At 37.2% G+C, this 22931-nt stretch overlaps 1 protein-coding gene across 1 annotated transcript in view; it reads left to right on the forward strand.

The window, feature by feature from the left end:
• SCRG1 (stimulator of chondrogenesis 1) overlaps positions 1–15641 on the forward strand; it is a 29906-nt gene extending 14265 nt beyond the window's left edge. Inside the window, exons 2-3 of the mRNA XM_060102707.1 lie at positions 12978–13233; positions 15564–15641. Coding sequence (XP_059958690.1) covers positions 12978–13233; positions 15564–15618 — 311 coding nt within the window. The 3' untranslated portion in view covers positions 15619–15641. The remainder of the gene's footprint in view (positions 1–12977; positions 13234–15563) is intronic.
• Positions 15642–22931: the final 7290 nt, after the last annotated feature.

Genomic DNA, 22931 nt, shown 5'->3' on the forward strand with positions numbered 1-22931 from the left:
ATTTGGCAGAAAATTGATTAGTGTATGCAAATGAGGGAACTATGGAAGGGGGGAGGGGAGGAGGAACATCTGAAAGGATTAGAGAACAGAGTGCTTGGTACTCAAAAGGCCAGGAATACTCACAGAGAAGGAATGGCCTCAGTAGTGAGGAATAATTAGCCCTAGACTGAGAACAGATCTGCAACCGCCTAACAGATCGTAAAAGCAAGACTTGCAAGGATCAAACTGCTTCCTACTAACTTAGTTGCATCCGAAAACAAAGCACAAGAATACTTATAAGAATATAAAAATACCCAGCATCCAATAAGGCAAAATTATAAATTTCTGACATCCAATCAAAGATTACCAGGAATACAAAGAAGCAGGAAAACATAACTCATAATTAGAATAATCAATCAATCAAGACCGACACAGAACTGATACATGTTAGAATTAAAAAGCAACATTAAAACAGATATATCCTTAAGGTGCTGAAAGAAAAAAACTGCCGACCTATCACACTATAACCTGTTATACTATAACCTTTGTTCAAAAACAAAGGTGAAATAAAGACATTTTCAGACATACAAAAGCTGAAAGAATTCATCACCAGCCAACCTACATGATAAAGAATATTAAAGGATATCCTTCAGTTATAGGGAAAATGATATCAAATGGAAATATGAATTTACACAAAGGAACGAAAAGCACTGGAAATAGAAACTGCATGGATAAACGTGTAATATTTTTTCTTGTTATTTAAATCCCTAAAGTTTAACTGGCTGTTTAAACAAAATAATATACTTGGGGTTTATAGCATATACATAAAAAAATGTATAACAATAATAGCATAAAGGATGGGAGGAGAGAAATGTTAATATATTATTGTAAAGTTCTTATACTAATGTAAAGCATCATAATATCATTTGAAGAAAGACAATGATAAGTAAAAATAGATAATATAAACCCTAAATCAATCATCAAAATAGCACAATGAAGAATTACAGCTTATCAGCCAACAGAAGAAGTGAAATTGTAAAAAAATTTCAGTTAATCCAAAAGAGCACATAAAGAGGGAAAAAGAAACAAAGAACAGATGGACCAAATAGAGAACAAATTATGACAGATTTAAATCTAACCATGTCAATAATCACATTAAATGTGAATGGTCTAAACACTCCCCTTAAAAGGCAGAGGTAGTCAGTTTAGATAAAAAAGCAAGACCAACCTATAGACTGCCTGTCTATAAGAAACACATTTGAAATATAAAGCCACAAAAAGTAAAAATAAAAGCATGGAAAAATATGTTCAGAGGTCAGAAGATCCAATATTATTAAGATGCTAATACTCTCCAAATTTATCTATAGATTTAATGCAATCTCAACCAAAGTTCCAGCAGGCGTTTTCTGTAGAAATTGACAAGCTGATAACAAAATTCATAACAGACTGCAAAAAACCTAGAATTGCCAAAACAACTTTGTAAAAGAAGAACAAAGGTTCGAGGATAATTCTAACCAATTCCAAGAATTACTATAAAGCATCAGTAATCAAAACTGTAGTACTGCAATAAAAATAAACAAATATATCAATGGAAAAGAACAGAGTCCAGAAACAGGCCCACACCTATATTAAAAAGTGATATTTGACAAAGATGCAAAGGCAATTCAGTGGAGAAACAACAGTCTTCTCAACTTATAGTGCTAAAACTATTGGACAACCATAGTTGAAAAAACAACCTAAAAAAGAATTTCAATCCATATGCACTATATACAAAAAACAAAAAAAACTAATATGGACCACAAAACTGAATGTGAAACATAAAACTACAAAACTTTAGAAGAAAACATAGAAGAAACACTTTGTGACCTTGGGTAAGGCAATAATTTCTCAGCTATGACACCAAAAGCACATTCCATTTAAAAAATTGAGAAATTAGACTTCATTAATTTTAAGAACTTTTGCTTCTTTTAAAATCACTGTCAAGAAAGTGAAAAGGAAAGCCATGCATGAAGAGTAGATGTCTGCAAAACATATTTATTAGGGCTTGGTCTCACCAAGCCCTAATAAATAATATATCTATTAGATATTATTATATCTAATAAAGAACTTGTGTTCGGAATATATAAAGAGACCTCACAACTCAAGAACACAAGCCCAATTTTTTAAAATGGGAAAAGATTTGAACAGACAGTTCGCCAAAGAAGATACACAGATGAACATAAGCATATGAAAGGAACTCAATACCATTAATCATTAAGGAAATACAACATAAAACGACCATGAGACAGCTATCAGAATGGCAAAAAATAAAAAAGACTGACCATACCAAGTGTTGGAGAGGACGTGGACAAACTGGACTGCTGGTGGAAATTTTAAATAGTACAACCACTTTGGAAAAACAATTTAGCAATTCCTTAAAACGTAAAACATACACCTACCAGCTATTCTGCTCCTACGTGAATACTGAGAAAAATCTCCACAAGGTTCTGGCAGGTGATGGGAAAGGAACCCTCTCAAAATATGTCAGAGCGTTCTGTTCTTCTTAAGAAGGCCTGCCCTTGGGAGAAACTAGTGAACCAGAGCCTAATCAGCTGGAGTATTATCAGAGCCTGAATGATCTGGGGGAAGGGAAATACCCAACTCCATCCCACCTAGCCATCCTGTCCCAACTAAGGGGAGAGGAAAGAACTGAGACACATTTGTGAAGTTCGCAGCCCGGAAGCACAGTCTCACTAAAAGACCAAGCCCTAATTACAGGGCCATGGAATGCTTCCTCTCCCTTCGTATCTCACCACCACATTACCAAAGGCCTAGTTACAGCAGTTCCTTTTACTTGGTACATAGTACCTGGCTATCAAGAAAAATTTACAGGGGCTTCCCTGGTGGCGCAGTGGTTGAGAGTCCCCCTGCCGATGCAGGGGACACGGGTTCATGCCCCGGTCTGAGAAGATCCCACATGCCGCAGAGCGGCTAGGCCCGTGAGCCATGGCCGCTGAGCCTGCGCGTCCAGAGCCTGTGCTCTGCAACAGGAGAGGTCACAACAGTGAGAGGCCCGCGTACCGCAAAAAAAAAAAAAGAAAAATTGACAAGTCATACCAAAGACAAACAGATAAAGCAAGCATGAGAACCAGACATGGAAGTGATGTTGGAATTATGAGACCAGGAACTTAAAACAACTGTGATTAAAGATGATGGACTGGAGTGGGGGGGATGCCCAGTGCCACTTAAAATGCATACCATTACCAACAAGGTAGAACAAACTTACAAGCATTTTCCTGATACTAGACGGGGATTAGAAAGGGATATCCTATTTAAATGTATGTAGCACGCAAAATAGTAAATGTAAATTAATCATACTACACCTATTAGAGTAAAATTTTAAAATGCTTAAAAAAAACCCTATGATTAATATGTTAAGGGGTCTAATGGATAAAGTGGACAGCATGAAAGAACAGATGGGCAATGCCAGCAAAAAGATGGAAATCCTAAGAAAGAACCAAAAATAAATGGTAGAGATAAAAAGAACACTGTAACAGAAATGAAGAATGCCTTTGGTGGGCTTATTAGTAGACTGGACACAGCTGAGGAAAGAATCTGAGCTTGAGGATTGGTCAATAGAATCCTTGAAAACTGAAAGTCTAAGAGTACAAACATTGAAAAAAAAACCAGAAACAGAACCTCCAAGGGCTGTGGGACGACTACAGAGGTGTAACACACGCATAACAAGAACACCAGAAGGAGAAGAAAGAGAGGAAGAAACAGAAAAAATACTTGAAACAATAATGACTGATAATTTACTTAATGTCAGAAACCAAACCACAGATGCAGGAAATTCAGAGAACATCAAGTAGACCGTATGTCAAAAATCTACACATGGGCAGATAATTTTCAAACTACAGAAAAAGAAAGATAAAGAAAAGGTCCTTAGAAGATGCCAGAGGGGGGAAAATCACCTTACCTACAGAAGAACAAAGAAAAGAATTACATCCAACTTCTAGAAACCGTGCAAACAAGAAGAGAGTGGAGTGAAATAAAGTGTTGAAAAAAAAATTACCAACCTAGAATTCTGCACTCTGCAAAATTATCCTTCAAAAGTAAAGGAGAAATAAAGACTTTCTCAGACAAACAAAAATTGAGAGAATTCATAGCCAGTAAACCAGCCATATGAAAAATGTTAAAAGTTCTTTCAAGAGAAGGAAAATAATATAGGTTAGGAACTTGGATCTACATAAAGTAAAAGCACTGAATTAGAATAAGAGAAGGTAAAATAAACTTTTCTTCTTATTATTCTTAATTGATCTAAGAGGTAGCGGTTTGTTCAAAATAATAGCAACAATGTATTCAACTATCTATGTTATGCATGTATATAAAGATATATATATGTATAGATATATATGCTTATGAATGGCAGCAATGATACAAGGAATGAGAGGAAGGAATCAGAATTATTTTATTATAAGGTACTCACATTACTGTACTGTGAAGTGTTATAATATTATTTGAAAGCAGAGTTGGGTTAGTTATAAATGAATACTGCAAACACTATGGCAACCACTGAAAAAGTAAAAAAGAAAAAGTATAACTAATACGTTAAGAAAGGGGAGAAGGGCTTCCCTGGTGGCGCAGTGGTTGAGAGTCCGCCTGCCGATGCAGGGGACACGGGTTCGTGGGAAGATCCCACATGCCGCGGAGCGGCTGGGTCTGTGAGCCATGGCCGCATCTGGAGTCTGTGCTCCGCAACGGGAGAGGCCACAGCAGTGAGAGGCCCACGTAGGACAGAAAAAAAAAAAAAAAAAGAAAGGGGAGAAAATGGAATCATAGGCAATGCTCAATTGAAACCAGAAAAGGAGGCAGAAAGAGAGTGGAAGAGAGAAACAGGAACAATAGCAATGGGGACTTCTGGGGAAGATGGCGGAAGAGTAAGACGCGGAGATCACCTTCCTCCCCACAGATACACCAGAAATATAGCTACACGTGGAACAACTCCTACAGAACACCTACTGAACACTGGCAGAAGACCTCAGACCTCCCAAAAGGCAAGAAACTCCCCACGTACCTGGGAAGGGCAAAGCGGAGAGATTCCCGCACAGAGGATCGGTGCCGACCAGCCTGAGAGGCTTGTCTGCTCGCCCGCCGGGACGGGCGGCGCTGGAAGCTGAGGCTCGGGCTTCGGTCAGAGCACAGGGAGAGGACTGGTGGCGAGAACTCAGCCTGAAGGGGGCTAATGCGCCACAGCTAGCCGGGAGGGAGTCCGGGAAAACTCTGGAGCTGCCGAAGAGGCAAGAGACTATTTCTTCCCTCTTGGTTTCCTGGTGCGCGAGGAGAGGGGATTCAGAGCGCTGCTTAAAGGAGCCCCACAGACGGGCGAGAGCTGCGGCTCAAAGCGCAGAGCCCAGAGACGGACGTGGGACGCTGGGGCTGCTGCTGCCACCGCCAAGAAGCCTGTGTGCGAGCGCAGGTCACTCTCCACACCGCCCTTCCGGGAGCCTGTGCTGCCCGCCATTGCCGGGGTCCCGGGATCCAGAGACAACTTCCCCGGGAGAACGCACGGGCGCGCCTCGGGCTGGTGCAACGTCACGCCGGCCTCTGCAGGCTCGCCCCGCGCTCCGTGCCCCTCCCTCCCCCCCCACCCCGGCCTGAGTGAGCCAGAGTCCCCGAAGCGGCTGCTCCTTTAACCCGTCCTGTCTGAGCGAAGAACAGATGCCCTCCGGCGACCTACACGCAGAGGCGGGGCCACATCCAAAGCTGAGACCCGGGAGCTGTGGGAACAAAGAAGAGAAAGGGAAACCTCTCCCAGCAGCCTCAGAAGCAGCGGATTAAAGCTCCACAATCAACTTGATGTACCCTGCATCTGTGGAATACATGAATAGACAACAAATCATCCCAAATTGAGGAGCCAGGAGTCAGTGCTGTGCCTCTGAAGTGGGAGAGCCAACTTCAGGACACTGGTCCACAAGAGACCTCCCAGCTCCACATAATATCAAACGGCGAAAATCTTCCAGAGATCTCCATCTCAACACCAGCACCCAGATTCACTCAATGACCAGCAAGCTACAGTGCTGGACACCCTATGCCAAACAACTAGCAAGACAGGAACACAACGCCACCCATTAGCAGAGAGGCTGCCTAAAATCATAAAAAGTCCGTAGACACCCCAAAACACACCACCAGACGTGGACCTGCCCACCAGAAAGACAAGATCCAGCCTCATCCACCAGAACACAGGCACTAGTCCCCTCCACCAGGAAGCCTACACAACCCACTAAACCAACCTTAGCCACTAGGGACAGACACGAAAAACAACGGGAACTACGAACGTGCAGCCTGCAAAAAGGAGACCCCAAACACAGTAACATAAGCAAAATGAGAAGACAGAAGAACACACAGCAGGAGAAGGAGCAAGATAAAAACCCACCAGACCTAACAAATGAAGAAGTAATAGGCAGTCTACCTGAAAAAGAATTCAGAATAATGATAGTAAAGATGATCCAAGATTCTATTTCCAAGATCCAAAATCTTGGAAATAGAATAGACAAAATGCAAGAAACAGTTAACAAGGACCTAGAAGAACTAAAGATGAAACAAGCATCGATTAAAAACACAATAAATGAAATGAAAAATACTCTAGATGGGATCAATAGCAGAATAACTGAGGCAGAAGAACGGATAAGTGAGGTGGAAGATAAAATAGTGGAAATAACTGCTGCAGAGCAAAATAAAGAAAAGAGAATGAAAAGAACAGAGGACAGTTCAGAGACCTCTGGGACAACATTAAACGCACCAACATTCGAATTATAGGGGTTCCAGAAGAAGAAGAGAAAAAGAAAGGGACTGAGAAAATATTTGAAGAGATTATAGTTGAAAACTTCCCTAATATGGGAAAGGAAATAGTTAATCAAGTCCAGGAGGCACAGAGAGTCCCATACAGAATAAATCCAAGGAGAAATACGCCAAGACACATATTAATCAAACTGTCAAAAATTAAACACAAAGAAATCATATTAAAAGCAGCAAGGAACAATAGCAATAAACAGAAAACAATAATAAGCATAGTAGATCCTAATCTAACTATATCAATGTCAATGTTGAATGTCAATGATCTAAATGCACCAATTACAAGACAGAGGTTGTCAGAATGGATCAAAAAGCATGACCCAACTATATGTTGTCTCACTTTAAATATAAATACACATATAGATCAAATGTAAATGGATGGAGAAAAATACATCATGCTGACAATAACCGAAAGAAAGCAGGAGGAGCTATATTAATTTCAGACAGCGCAAACATCAAAGAAAAGTTATCAGGGATAAGGAAGGGTATTACATAATGATAAAGGGGTCAATTCTCCAAGAATACATAACAATTCTTAATGGATGCTTGCCTAACAACAGTGTATCAGGTTACATGAGCTAAAAACCAATACAACTGCAAGGAAAAGTAGATGAATCCACTATCATAGTTGGAGGTTTCAACACCCCTCCCTCAGAAATAGAGAGATCCAGCAGACAGAAAATCAGAAAGGACACAGTTGGACTCAACAACACCACCAATCAACTTGATATAATAGATATCTGTAGATCACTTCACCCAACAACAGTAGAATACACGTCTTTCTCAAGCTCACATGCAACATTCATCTAGATAGACAACATTCTGGGCCATAAAACACATCTTACCTAATTTAAAAGAAGTCACACAAGGTCTGCTCTCAGACCACAGTGGAATTAAACTAGAAATCAATAACAGAAAGATAACTGGAAAATAGAAAAACATGTAGAGATTAAACACATTTCTAAATAACACATGGGTCAAAGAAGAAATCTTGAGAAATTTTAAAACATTTTGAATTTAATGAAAATAAAAACACAACTTACCAAATTTGCAGGACGCAGCAAAAGCAGTGCATAGAGGGAAATTTATGAAGGCAATGAACGCATATATTAGAAGAGAGATCTAAAATCAATCATCTAAGTTTCTACCTTAGGAAACTAGAAAAAGAGCAAATTAAATTTGCTCCAAAGTAAGCAGAAGAAAAGAAATAGTATGAATTAGAGCAGAAATCAATAAAATTGAAAACAGGAAATCAACACAGAAAATCAATGAAACCATAAGATGGTTCTTTGAAAAGATCTATAAAACTAGTAAGCCTCTAGCCAGGCTAACTAAGAAAAAAAAAAAAGGAGAGGACACAAAATTACTAATATCTGAAATGAAAGAGGGGACATCACTACAGATCACATGGAAAGTTAAAGGATAATAAAGGAAAAGCCCACAAATTTGATAACCTAGATGAAATGAACCAATTCCTTGAAAGACACAATTTACCAAAATTCACACAAGAAGAAATAGATGATGTGAGTAGATCTGTATCTACTAAAGAAATTGAATCAGTAATTAATAACCTCCCAAAACAGAAATCATCAGGCCCAGATGGGTTCCCTGGTGAATTCTATCAAACATTTAGGGAACAAAGTATATCAAATCTCTACAATCTCTTTCAAAGGATAGAAGCATAGGGAATACTTCCTAACTCATTCTATGAGGCCAGCATTACCCTAATACCCAAACCAGCCAAAGACATCACAAGAAAAGAATACTACAGACCAATATCTCTCATGAACATAGATGCAAAAATCCTCAACAAATTATTAGCCAATTGAATCCAAACAAGTATAAAAAGAATGATACACCAAAATCAAGTGGGATTTATCCCAGGTATGCAAGGCTGGTTCAACATTTGAAAGTCAATTAATGTAATCCATCACATTGACAGACTAAAAAAGAAAAATCACATGATCATATCAATAGATGCGGGAGAAGCATTTGATAAAAGTTAAACTCAAGCATGATAAAAACTCTCAGTAAACTAAAAATAGAGGGGAATGTTCTCAACTTGATAAAGACTGTCTAAAGAAACCTTCAGGTAACATTATACTTAATGGTGAGAAACTTGAAGCTTTCCCGCTAACATCAGGTACAAGGTAAGGATGTTGACTCTCACAACTCCTTTTCAACATCATACTGGAAGTCCTTGCTAATACAATAAGGGAAGAAAAGGAAATAAAAAGTATACAGAGTGGGAAGGAAGACATAATACTGTCTTTATTTGCAGATGACAGGTTGTCTATGTAGAAAATACAAAAGACTCAACAAAAAACTACTGGAACTAAATCATAGCAAAGTTGTAGGGTAGAAGGTTAAAATATAAAAGTCAACTGCTTTCCTATCTACTAAAAATGAGTAAGTGGAGTTTGAAATTAAAAACACAGTATCATTTACATTAGCACCCTCCCAAAATGAAATACTTAGATATAAATCTAACAAAATATATACAACGAGATCTATATGAGGAAAAACTACAAAACTGTTGAACATAACCAAAGAACTAAATAAGTGGAAAGATATTCCATATTCCATGTTCATGGAGATAGGAAGACTCAATATTGTCAAGATGTCAGTTCTTCTCAACTTGATGTACAGATTCAATACAATCCCAATAAAAATCCCAGAAAGTTATTTTGTGGACATTGATAAACTAATTCTAAAGTTTATATGGAAAGGCAAAAGACCCAGAATAGCCGACACAATACTGAAAGAAAAGAACAAAGTTGGAGGACTGACACTACCTGACTTTAAGACTAACAATAAAGCTACAGTAATGTGGTACTGGTGAAAGAATAGACAAACACAATGTGGTACTGGTGAAAGAATAGACAAATAGGTCAATGGAACAGAACAGAGAGCTCAGAAATAGAATTCTATAAACATAGTTAACTGATCTTTGACAAAGGAGCAAAAGCAATACAATGTGAAAGACAGTCTCTTCAACAAATGGTGCTGGAACAACCAGACATCCACATGCCCCAATATGAATATAATCACAGGCGTTACACCCTTCACAAGAAATTAACTCAAAATGGGTCATAGACCTAAAAGTAAAGTACAAAACTCTAAAACTCCTAGAAGATAACATAGGATAAAATCTACATGACCTTGGGTTTGGTGATGCCTTTTCAGACACAATACCAAAGACATGATATATGAAAAAATAATTAATAAGCTGGACTTCATTAAAATTAAAAACACCTGCTCTTTGAAAGAAACTATTAAGAGAATTAGAAGATAAGCCACAGACTTGGAGAAAATATGTGCAAAAGGCACATCTGCTGAAGGACTGTTATCCAAACTGTAAAAAGAACACTTAAAATTCAACAATAAGAAAACAAACAACCTGACTTTAAAAATGGGCCAAAGACTTTAACAGACACTTCACCAAAGAAGATATACAGATGGCAAATAAGCATATGGAAAGACGCTCCACATCATATGTCATCAGGAAATGCAAATTAAAACAATGAGAGACCACTTTACACCTAGTAGAATGGCCAAAATCCACAACACTGACAACACCAAAAGCTGGTGAGAATATGGCTTAACAGGAACTCTCATTCATTGCTGGTGGGAATGCAAAATAATCCAACCACTTTGGAAGACAGTTTGATGGTTTCTTACAAAACTAAACATAATCTTAGCATATAATCCAGCAATCATGCTCCTTTGTATTTATCCACAGAGGTTAAAAACATGTCCGCATAAAAACCTGCATGAGGATGTTTATAGCAGCTTTATTCATAAATGCCAAAACTTGGAAGCCACCAAGATGTCCTTCAGTAGGTGAATGGATAAACTATGGTACATCCAGACAATGGAATATTATCCAGTACTAAAAAAGAAAGATAGCTCTCTCAAGCCATGAAAAGACATGGAGGAACTTTAAAAGCATATTACTAAATGAAAGAAGCCAATATGAAAAGCTGACATACTGTGTGAGTCCATCTATAGGACGTTATGGAAAAGGTGAAACTATGAAGGCAATAAGAAGGACCAGTGGTTGCTGTGGGGCTGGGGGCTGGTGGGGAGAGATGAACAGGCAGGGCGCAGAGGACTTTCAGGGCAGTGAAACTACCATGTGTGATATCTAAATGATGGATATAAGCCATGACACGTGTCCAACCCATAGAACGTACAACACAAGGCATGAAACCGAAGGCCAACTATGGACTTAGGGTGATTCGGATGTGTCAGTGCAGGGTCATCCTTGGTAAAATGTACCATGTGGTGATGGATGTTGATAACATGGGAGACTGTGCATGTGTGGGGCAGAGGGTACATGGGAATCTGCAGCTTTCTTTCCATTTTATTCTAAGCCACACTGCTATAAAATAACTAAGTTTTTTTTTTGAACCCATTATCTTACCTAAAATAACTGACCTTTGAGGTGCATCTAATCACTGAAAACTTCATAGTAAAATTTCCTCTCAACAATATTGTTTTCTTTCATCGTACAATATACATATCTGTCTTCCTCCTTTTTTAATACTCCAGAGGTAGGAAAGACACTTCAGCACCTGCCAACAAGATGAAATCTGAATGGCTGTGGAGTCTGATTCTGGTTCCTCCAACTATTTTGCTAGTCTTCCTTTACTACAAGAGCTTCCATTTTCTTCATGTTTAATATGGAAGCCAGAAAAACCTGATTCAATATTCCTGATTCAATATTCAACATATTCCATAGTTGTACACAGACAGGATACTTAAAGTGTTATCTCCTGAAAGAGGAATTAGACTTGTGGTATGACCCCAAGAGTTCAAACTAGAACTGGTGGGTGGAAGCCACAGAAAAATATTTTCCAGTAAGGGAAACATCAGAACTGTATCAGTGGAATATATGGATTTAGTCAACAATGAGTTTCCCATCATAGTAGGTATTCAAGAACAGGGTAAATGCCTCTTATGGGGAATTCAAGCCTCTGTTTTCAACTGAGGCTAAGATGTAACCCATGTGGGAGAAGAGTTCACAATTACTAAAAATATGCAACAAAATGGGTCCCCAGGGGCTTCCCTGGTGGCGCAGTGGTTGAGAATCTGCCTGCTAATGCAGGGGACACGGGTTCATGCCCTGGTCTGGGAGGATCCCACATGCCGCGGAGCAACTAGGCCCATGAGCCACAACTACGGAGCCTGCGCGTCTGGAGCCTGTGCTCCGCAACAAGAGAGGCCGCGATAGTGAGAGGCCCGCGCACCGCGATGAAGAGTGGCCCCCGCTTGCCACAACTAGAGAAAGCCCTCGCACAGAAACGAAGACCCAACACAGCAAAAATAAATAAAAATAAAATTAATAAACTCCTACCCTCAACATCTTCTTTAAAAAAAAATGGGTCCGGGCCTCCCTGGTGGCGCAGTGGTTGAGAGTCCGCCTGCCGATGCAGGGGATGCGGGTTCGTGCCCCGGTCTGGGAGGATCCCACATGCCGCGGAGCGGCTGGGCCCGTGAGCCATGGCCGCTGGGCCTGCGCGTCCGGAGCCTGTGCTCTGCAACGGGAGAGGCCACAACAGTGAGAGGCCCGCATACCACAAAAAAAAAAAAAAAAAAAAAATGGGTCCCCAAAATAATTCTGAAAGTTTTAAAAACTATAAATATATCTATAGAATATAATCTGTCAACATCAGGATAACTGGGCTTTTTGTTTCTCTCAGGGTTGGACCCAGATTCTTGGACAATGTTGTTAGGATATGCAAGGTCAAGAATCACTGTACACAATGATGCTATTTGTTCCAGAAATTTACTTGAGTTTTATCACCTTAAAAAGCAGTTTTTCTCCACTGAATATACTGAAAAAAATGACTTTGGGTCCTTAAAAACACAGATTCTGGCTCTTCCCACTATCTCCCTTCCCCCTCCCTCACATAACTCTCATTCAATATTTCTTTGTGGAGCTCAGGCATGTCATTTTTAACAAATATTCTAAGTGATTTTTATTGTAGGTGGTCATAAAACTAAACTTTGAGAGACATTCAAAGAGAGTAGAAAAAATCAACGCCCACTCTTTCAAGAGCTTATGAGAATGCTGCAGGACTTTATGTTCAGATGAATTCCATCTTTAAACCAAACAAACATACAAACACTGACACATTTTGGTGTTTCTTCTATCTCAGGGCCAAAAGCCAAAATGAAATTTATAGTACTTGCTGTCACCGTTGGACTAACTTTGCTGCTAGGAGTCCAAGCCATGCCTGCAAATCGCCTCTCTTGCTACAGAAAGATACTGAAAGATCGCAACTGTCACAATCTTCCAGAAGGAGTAGCTGACCTGACAAAGATTGATGTAAACGTCCAGGATCACTTCTGGGATGGGAAGGGATGTGAGATGATCTGTTACTGCAACTTCAGTGAATTGCTCTGCTGCCCAAAGTAAGGAAATGCAATCACAAAACATATTGCTGTGAAGTGTATGTACAACAACTCTTTAAGACACCTTCATAATGAGTGTGCTAAAATTAATCACCCTTTTCAGTAAAACCCTGTTCAAATCTCAGCTATTTTTTAGGATCATCACCATTATGTATCAAAATGAATGTTTTCATTTAAGAGACAGAGTTTGGCAGATTTTAGTAAAACTAAATGGGATACAGGAAATTAATAACACTCCAATCTATTAAATTCTAAATTTCCTATCTGATTTTTAACCACACACAAAAAAATCCTCTGGTAGCTGAAGTCACCTTCAAGGCTGACACCTTAAACTAATTTGAAAACTAATAAAAGGCTTTAGATAAAAGATCCCAGTGAACAGATCAAGTAACTGGATGGAAAAGTTTGGTAATGGTGAAAGAAAAACTTTCTAGCTCTATGTATGAGTTAACCAGAAATTAACTGAATAGAGATTGTCCACTGACTTGGAAAGTAGATGTATTTTAAGTATAATACAAAGGTAGATAAATAAATAAATATTTATAGCTCTTGATTTTAAAATAATCTTCTCCTGGTTATTGAGGAAGCTCAAATACTATGATCTTGACTACTTCATATTGAAATCAGCTTTTTCAAATTACTTTCAACATATCGTCATATTTTTCATTTTTCTAAGAAATCTGTGAGCTAGAAAGGGCAGATATAACCATCTTATCAAAGATAGGTCTAGAGAGGTAAAATGACCACCATCCCACATAACTAGCTAATATCAGCCCTGAGACTAGAACACAGGTCTTCTAATTTGGCCTGGGTATTTTTTCTACCAAGCCAGTTGGTTCTTAAGTATGGTTCCCAGAACAGCAGCTTTAACATTACCTGAGTTCTTGTTAAAAATGTAGTTCATCCCTGGGCCCCAGACCAAACCAACTGAATCAGAAACAACGGAGAGAAAGCACAGCAATTATGGCTTAAACCCTCCAAGTGATTCTGATGCATAATAAAATTTGAGAATCACTTAATTAAACAATGATATCAAGAACTCAAGTTAACTGATTCCATAAAATGATTTAACTTTTCCTACATAAATGAAACGCCATCTAATATTAAAATATCATGTTTACTTTTTTGTAAGACTTGAAACTAATTTATTGAAATGTACTTACTTTATGATGTAATTTTGTGATTATCCATTGTTAATAGATGAGCTAGAAGTATGGATATATGAAAATAATTTCTAACTGAGTTTGGGTTACAGTTTTCCCAGTAGCAACAAATATCTAAGTATATATATATATTTTTTGCCTATAAACACAAATTTTATTTTGCCATTCTATTTTTTCAGTTGCATTGAATATAATTAAATACAGCACTGTGTAAGTTTAAGGTGTACAGCACAATGAGTTGACATACATATACAGCTGACCCTTGAACAACACACATTTGAATTGCATGGGTCCACTTATCCGCAAATTTCTTTCACTAAACATAATACACACCACAGTACTATCCCATCTACGGTTGGTTGAATCCTTGTATATTGAACCACAGATAAGGAGGACTGACTGTAAGTTATGCACGGATTTTCCACTGCACAGAGGCTCAGCACCCTTTACCGCTGCATTGTTCAAGGGTCAACTGTATTGTGAACACTAATCACCTCATATAGTTACAAATTTTTTTTCCTTGTGATAACCTGTAGGATCTATTCTCTTAGCAACTTTCAAATATATCATACAACAGTGTTAGCTACAGTCATCATGTGGTACATTGCATGCTAAGCGTATTTCTAATGAGCCATAATCATAATACTACCTTGCACGTATACACAGTTTTATATTATACCGTGCATTTTTATTATACATCACCTTATGTGATCTTTCCAACAAGAGTGGATAGAGTTGAGTAGCTCAAAATTTCACCTTTCCCTACAAAACCTAGAAATTTACTTATTAACTTCCCAACAAATTTTTAATCTTCTGTTTCTTAGCTGTAGATTTAAACTTCATGGCCTATCCCCACCCATATCAGAGAAATGAATATTTTGGTATGTTTGTAAGGTTTTGAAATCACCCAATCTTTCCTTTTCTTTATAGACAAATGACAGCATAATGTCCATGGCAGATGGGGGAAAGTAGAAGAATTGATTACCTTCTTGGTCTTTGCTGCTCTTGTGGCAAAAGTCCTCCCACTCACTCTCTTTGTACTTTATTCACCTAAAAAGAATAGTCATATCTGAAATCCTGGAAATCACCGTCCATTTCTTGCTCAGAAAAGTCTAACATACATCTTAACTTTCAGCTGGATTTAATTCGTGTTCTGCTCTCTTTCAGAGATGTCTTCTTTGGACCAAAGATCTCTTTCGTGATTCCTTGCAACAATCACTGAGAATCATCCTGTATTCCAGACAACACCATTCTTAATTCCCCACAAACCACACTATAACAGTGTAGCTGTATTTCTGGTTTCTATGCAGTGCAATAAAGCACAGATTCTATAAATTCTTACTTGCCTAAGTAAACTTGTGTTAAATTAGCAGTAATAAAAATTCCATTTAATTATTCTCTGTGGAAATTGTTTAAAATTTTTGACTAGAAAATTTTCATCTACAAGGTGTTCACTGTGCTCAGTAAAAGAATTCTGTCCCTCAGAGGAAGAGTCACAACCCTGGCTCAAAGATGGAGAATACTTTCAGTTCTTGACAGTTCTGTTCTTGACAGATCATGTATACTTAATGAAAAGAACCAGAGATAAATTGAGGTTCTTGGAAGGGAAACTAGAAGTTTTCTAGTAAGAGGGGGAAAAGGGAGCCAATATTTGAGTATACATTATGTATGCCAAGTACTTTAAGCACATTTGCATTTTGCTCTCTTAAAAAACCACAAAACCATCAAGATAAGTATTCTTAAACCCACTTTTCAGATGCTAACTCAAGTTTAAGGTATTTGCTAAAAATCAAGACAGACTTTGAAGAGAGCTCCAGTTCCAAAACACTCACATAGCTGTATACTTAAAACTATGCTACATACCCGACATGTCCATTTTTCTTGGGAATAACAAAACACGTTAAAAGAAACATGTAATGGATGAGAATTTAAAGTCACATGAATTTTAAAGGTAAATAAAACGGATGCCTTCAAAGATATTTTCTGGGTGTTAGAGGCAGTTTTGGACTATGCTCCACACCTTTGGAGGTGTGCACTGACGAGCAGCCAGCAGAATTAATTTCAGAAAGTCCTTCATGCTATAAAAATTTATTAGATACTCGCTAAGTGCCAGCTGTTATTAAGATTTGGGGATGTAGTAATGAATAAGATGGACTTCTCCTCTTGAAACTTGTATTCTAACAAAACTGTAATCATTACAAATATTTATAAATGTGAAGCCTGCTGCTACAAAGGAGAAGTGTAGGGTGCTATACAAAGTACTGCTGTGGGGAAATGTTTGAGAAGCACCACATGTGTAGTAAATCTAGGAGATAACCATTTTGAGTTATAGTGACATTGTTTCACTGAAATACATCCTTGGAGGTCCCTGATCTGTTTCTCAAGACCACACCCAGAACAGTTTCAGTGTTCAATAGGTGTTACTGGACTAAACAAAACAATTTTGAGGTAATCAGAATTCAGTTCCTCTTAAAAGCTGCAAAAACATAAGTCAGAACATGTTTTCAAATAGTATGACTTCTACAAAAATGCATGAAGAAGTGGAATTGTTTTAAAAAAACTCAAATATATTGTTTTATCAACACAGTACATGATTTGATTGAGATTTCTTTTCCTTCACTGAATTGACAGGTATTAAAGTCAAACTAACACAATAATAGAAGTCTTATATCGTTTCTGGAACAGTGCATTGAATAGGTAAATAAAGAAAATCATCAGTACATTTTCTACTTGGTATAGACTCTCTTTGAGGGAGGAAAACAACAAGGCAATTCAACAATGGCTTTTTACTAAATATTCCCTTATTACTGCACTCAAAACATGATGAGAAAAATAGTATTTGGAAAAAAGCTAAATATTTAATAAATGGAATTTTATAGATTATTATGACTATTCTTCATATTCTCTCCTTTCTGGAAATAACTTGTAATATCAAATTGCATTACATTCTTTTAGAAATGAATGCATTATAGAAGCACACACTCTTTTTTATGTAAATTACCAAATAAATGTAAAACGTGAATGTTCACACAACGTACCTTATACAACTTTTTCTGACTTGGTCAATATGTTTTACCAAGTAAATGTAAAAACATGAATGTTCACACAACTTACCTATGCAACCTTTTCTGACTTGGTCAATATGTTTTTAAAAGCAAACATTTCATTCAGTCATTTAATGAACAGATCCTTTATTTTTTCAATAGCTTTTAGCTACAACAAAAGACAACTAAGCTTTTATTAAAAATGTACTATGGTGGTAAACACTGTCTTTCAATTGAATGAGGTAGGTACTATCAAAATCCCTGCTCTATGGACAAAATGCCAAGGCTTAGAGATTAAGTAGCTCATATTAAGTTACATTATCAGAGCAGTAAAGCCAGGTTTTGAATATGACAGTTTTCCTCTAGCATCTAGAGTCTTAACCACTGCTTTATTTAATAGCATCAGATAATCTATTTCCTTTTTAGGAAAGCAAACTTTTACTTGTATGCGACAAGTACATTTCAGATAGCTCATATATGTTAAATGCTTAAATGAATAACAATTTCTGTATTTTTATCTTTGACTTTCTATATTCTTGTTCTTACTATGAATTCCATGGTGCTGAGCACAAAGTTGACAGTAATACTTACTAATAGCTCATCTCTTCTTGATAAAATTTTTCTTTTCCTCATCATAATCCATAGGGACTTCTTGAATATTTTTGTTTGCTGGGATTAGGTACTAATCCTAAAGGATTATTAGAGAATTGGAAGCAACATGGAGAAACAAAACAATGAGCAACAACTCTTAGAGGGAGAGGACAGGTAAGAACATTCACAGCTCATTCTGAAACCTTAACTTCCTTATAATTGCCCAGAGATACACATGAATTCTTTCAATAATAAACTGTCTTAGCAAAGTATTAAGACAGGTACTTTTAACATGTAAATAATCTTACCAGTAAAATACTATGGGCTTTAAAATAATTTTCCCAAAAGGAAAAAATTATCAAATTCATATATTTCTAAAGCATACTGCATTAACCACCTAAACCTAAACTTTTCTGTCAAAGAATTAAAGAGAAACTGATATTAGAAAAGTATAGTAAATTGACATTGAATTAGCTTCCTCAATTTACTTCTATAGAATGGTATCACCAAAATGTGCTCAACTTTGTATAGTGGTATACCTGGAGAGAAATGCATGCCACACATGTAGCCAATATACTCTCAGAATTTTACAAATAAAAACCTATAGTAAATTTTCAACGAAAGAAGCATATGTGATCTCCATTTCCAGAGTTTTAGAAGTCAAAACGTAAGTCTGTTGGGTATTATGGGTATAAAACTGACTTGATGTCTACTTTAAATATACATTAAAGGGAATACACACACATACAATACACACACACAAGCACATATATGATAATCTAGTAGCAATTAATATGATTATTATTTGAGAACTATAGTTGACTAATAGACTATACATGCAACTGGGACATGACACATATAGTAAACTAAAGTTTATAGTATCAGCTTTTAGCTACAAAGAAATACAAGAAATATCTTAATCCCCAAAGAATAAATTCTATAGTAAACAGTACACATACTTAAAAAAACATATATGCATACATAAGACATTTCTTGACACTTTTAAACTAACTCCAGTTAAATAAATAAGCAATAACATGACAAAAATTTATTTTTGAACCACCATCACTTGCCTAGATCATAATCTGAATTTTGCTATCAAAACTATGTAAATCCATACAAATAGCAGCTAAAAGAGAGCTGGCTGGCATGGCTATACAAATATCAGACAATATAGATTTTAAATTAAAAAATCGTACAAGAGACAAGGAAAGACATTTTATAGTTAAAAGGGTCAATCCACAACAAGATATAAAAATTATAGATATATGTGCACCAAACAACAGAGCCAGAAAATATATGAAGGAAACTTTGACAGAACTGAAAGGAGAAATAGTTCTACAATAATAGTTGGAGGTCTCAATACTTTAAATAATGGATAGACATCTAGACAGAAGATTAAAAAGGAAACAGAGGACTTGAACAATACTCTAAACCATCTGGACCTAACAGACATATACAGAACACTTCACCCAATGATAGCAGAATACACATTCTTCTCAAGTGCACATGGAACATTCTTCAGGATAGTCTGTTAGCCCATAAAACAATTTCCCATAAATAAAAAAAACTGAAATCATACAAACTATCTTCTCTAACCATAAGGGAATGAAGCTAGAAATCAATAACAGAAGAAAAACAGGAAAATCCACAAATATGTGGAAATTAAACAATGCATCCTTAACAACCAATGAGTCAAAGAAGAAAGAACTAGGAAAGTCAGAAAATACTTTGAGATGAATGAAAACAAAAATAAAACATACCAAACTTATGGGATGCAGCAAAAGAAGTACTCAGAGAGAAATTTATAGCTGCAAACATATACATTAATACAGAAGAAAGATCTCAAATCAACTGAACTTTGCACCTTAAGAAACTAGAGGGACTTCCCTGGTGGTGCAGTGGTTAAGAATCCGCCTGCCAATGCAGGGGACATGGGTTCGATCCCTGGTCTGGGAAAATCCCACATGCCGCACAGCAACTAAGCCTGCATGCCACAACTACCGAGCCTGCGCTCTAGAGCCCATGAGCCACAACTACTGAGCCTGTGTGCCACAAACACTGAAGCCCACACACATAGAGCCTGTGCTCCGCAACAAGAGAAGCCACTGCAATCAGAAGCCTGCTCACTGCAACGAAGAGTAGCCCCACTCACCACAACTAGAGAAAGCCCGCGTGCAGCAATGAAGACCCAATGCAGCCAAAAAAAAGAAGAAAAAAAAAAAAACTAGAAAAAGAAGAGCAAACTTAATCCAAAGCCAGTGGAAGAAAGAAAATAATAAATATTAGAGCAGAAATAAATGAAATAGAGAATAGAAAAATAATAATCAATGAAACCAAATAAAATATCAACAAAATTGACAAACCCTCAGCTAGACTACTAAAAAAAAAAAAGGAGAAAGCACATATAACTAAAATTACAAATAAAAGTAGGGACATTACAACCAACCTTACAGAAATTAAAAGTATTATAAGAGAACACTATGAACAATTGTATGACAACAAATTGAATAAACTAGATGAAATGGAAAAATTCCTAGAAACACAAAATTACCAAAGCTGACTCAAGAATAAATAGAAAATCTCAACTGCCCTATAATAAGTACAGAGATTGAATCAATAATCAAAAATTTTCCATCAAAGAAATGTCCCAGACGAGATGGTTTCGCTAGTGAATTCAAAAAGATAAAAGGTAAATTAACGTCACTCCTATTCAAATTTTTCCAAAAATAGAAAAGGAGAGAACACTTTCTAACACATTTAATGAGGCCAGCATTATCCTGATAGCAAAGTCAGATAAAGACAGCAGAAGAAACTATAGAACAATATCCCTTATGAATATAGATGTAAAAATCTTCAACAAAACACTAACAAACCAAACCCAACAGCACACTAAAAGGATTATACACCATGACCAAATGATATTTATCCCAGGAATGCAAGGGTGGTTCAACCAAAGAAAACAATTCAATGTAATACACTAAATTAACAGAACAAAGGGGGGGAAAACATGATTACTTCAATAGTTATAGAACAAGTATTTGACAAAATTCAACACCCTTTCATGATTAAAAAACTCAGCAAACTAAGAATAGAAGGAAACTTCCTTAATAAAATAAAGAGCATTTACAATATATCCACAATTAACATTATACTCAATGGTGAAAGATTGAAAGCTGTTTTCATAAGATAAAGAACAAGACAAGGATGCCTGTTTTCATCCCTACTACTCAACATTGTACTATAAGTCCTAGTCAGAGCAATTTGGCAAGAAAAGTAAATAAAAGGCATCCAAATTAAAAAGGAAGAAGTAAAATTATCTCTATTGAAAGATAACATGATTCCATATATAGAAAATACCATAAAATCCACAAAAATACTACTAGAGCTAATAAATGAATTCAGCACAGGTGCAGGGTCAACACACACTAATCAGTGTTTTATATACCAGTAAGGAACAAGCCAAAAAAAGATATTAACAAAATAATTCCAGTTATAATAACATCAAAAAGGATAAAATATCATGAATAAATTTAACCAAAGAGGTGAAAGACCTGTACACTGGAAACTACAAAACATTACAGAAAGAAATTAAAGAAGACCTAAAAGTAATGGAAAGATAATCCATGTTCACGGACTGAAATACCTAACATTTTTAAGATGGCAACTGTCAAGCGATCTACAGATTCAGTACAATCCTCATCAAAATTCTAATGGTCTTTTTTTTTTTTTTTTTTTTTTTTGCAGAAATAGAAAAGCCAATCCTCAAATTCATATGGAACTGCAAGGGGCCCCAAATATCCTAAACAATACTGAAAAAGAAAAACAAAGTGGGAGGACTCAAAGCTTCTGATTTTAAAACCTACTACAAGGCTACAGTAGTCAAATGTGTACGGTACTGGCTTAATAGAAATATAGGCCAAAGGAACAGAATTGAGAATACAGAAATAAACCAAAACATCTATGGCAAATTGATTTTTGACAAAGGTGCCAAGACCATTCAGTGGGGAAAGAACAGTCTCTTCAACAAATACTGCTGGAACAACTGGATAACCTCATTCAAAAGAATGAAGCTGGAACTCTACCTTACTCCATATACAAAAATTGACTCAAAATGAGTCAATGCCTGGGCCTCCCTGGTGGCGCAGTGGTTGAGAGTCCGCCTGCCGATGCAGGGGATACGGGTTCGTGCCCCGGTCTGGGAGGATCCCATATGCCGCGGAGCGGCTGGGCCCGTGAGCCATGGCCGCTGGGCCTGCGCATCCGGAGCCTGTGCTCCGCAACGGGGGAGGCCACAACAGTGAGAGGCCCGCATACCACAAAAAAAAAAAAAAAAAAAAAAAAAAATGAGTCAATGCCCTAAATTTAAGAGCTAAAACTATAAAATTTCTAGAAAAAACCTTGGATTTGGCAATGGATTCTTAGGCTTGACACCAAAAGTATAAGCAACAAAAGAAAAAAATTAATTGTACTAAAAAAAAATTTATGCATCAAAGAACATTAACAAGAATGTGAAAAGGCAATCTACAGAATGGGAGAAAATATTTGTAAATCATATATTGGATGTAGAGTCAATACCTAGAATAAAGAACTCCTACAGGGGCTTCCCTGGTGGCGCAGTGGTTGAGAGTCTGCCTGCCAATGCAGGGAACACGGTTTCGTGCCCCAGTCCAGAAAGATCCTACATGCCGCGGAGCGGCTGGGCCCGTGAGCCATGGCCGCTGAGCCTGCGCGTCCGGAGCCTGTGCTCCGCAACGGGAGAGACCACGGCAGTGAGAGGCCTGCGTACCGCAAAAAAAAAAGAACTCCTGCAGCTCAGCAACAACAAAAGCAACCCAATTTAAAAATGAACAAAGGAACTGAAAAGAAATGTAAATCAAAACCGCAGTGAGATATCACT

Source organism: Mesoplodon densirostris, chromosome 6 (genome assembly GCF_025265405.1).
Source record: "Mesoplodon densirostris isolate mMesDen1 chromosome 6, mMesDen1 primary haplotype, whole genome shotgun sequence".
Taxonomy (NCBI): Eukaryota; Metazoa; Chordata; class Mammalia; order Artiodactyla; family Ziphiidae; genus Mesoplodon; species Mesoplodon densirostris.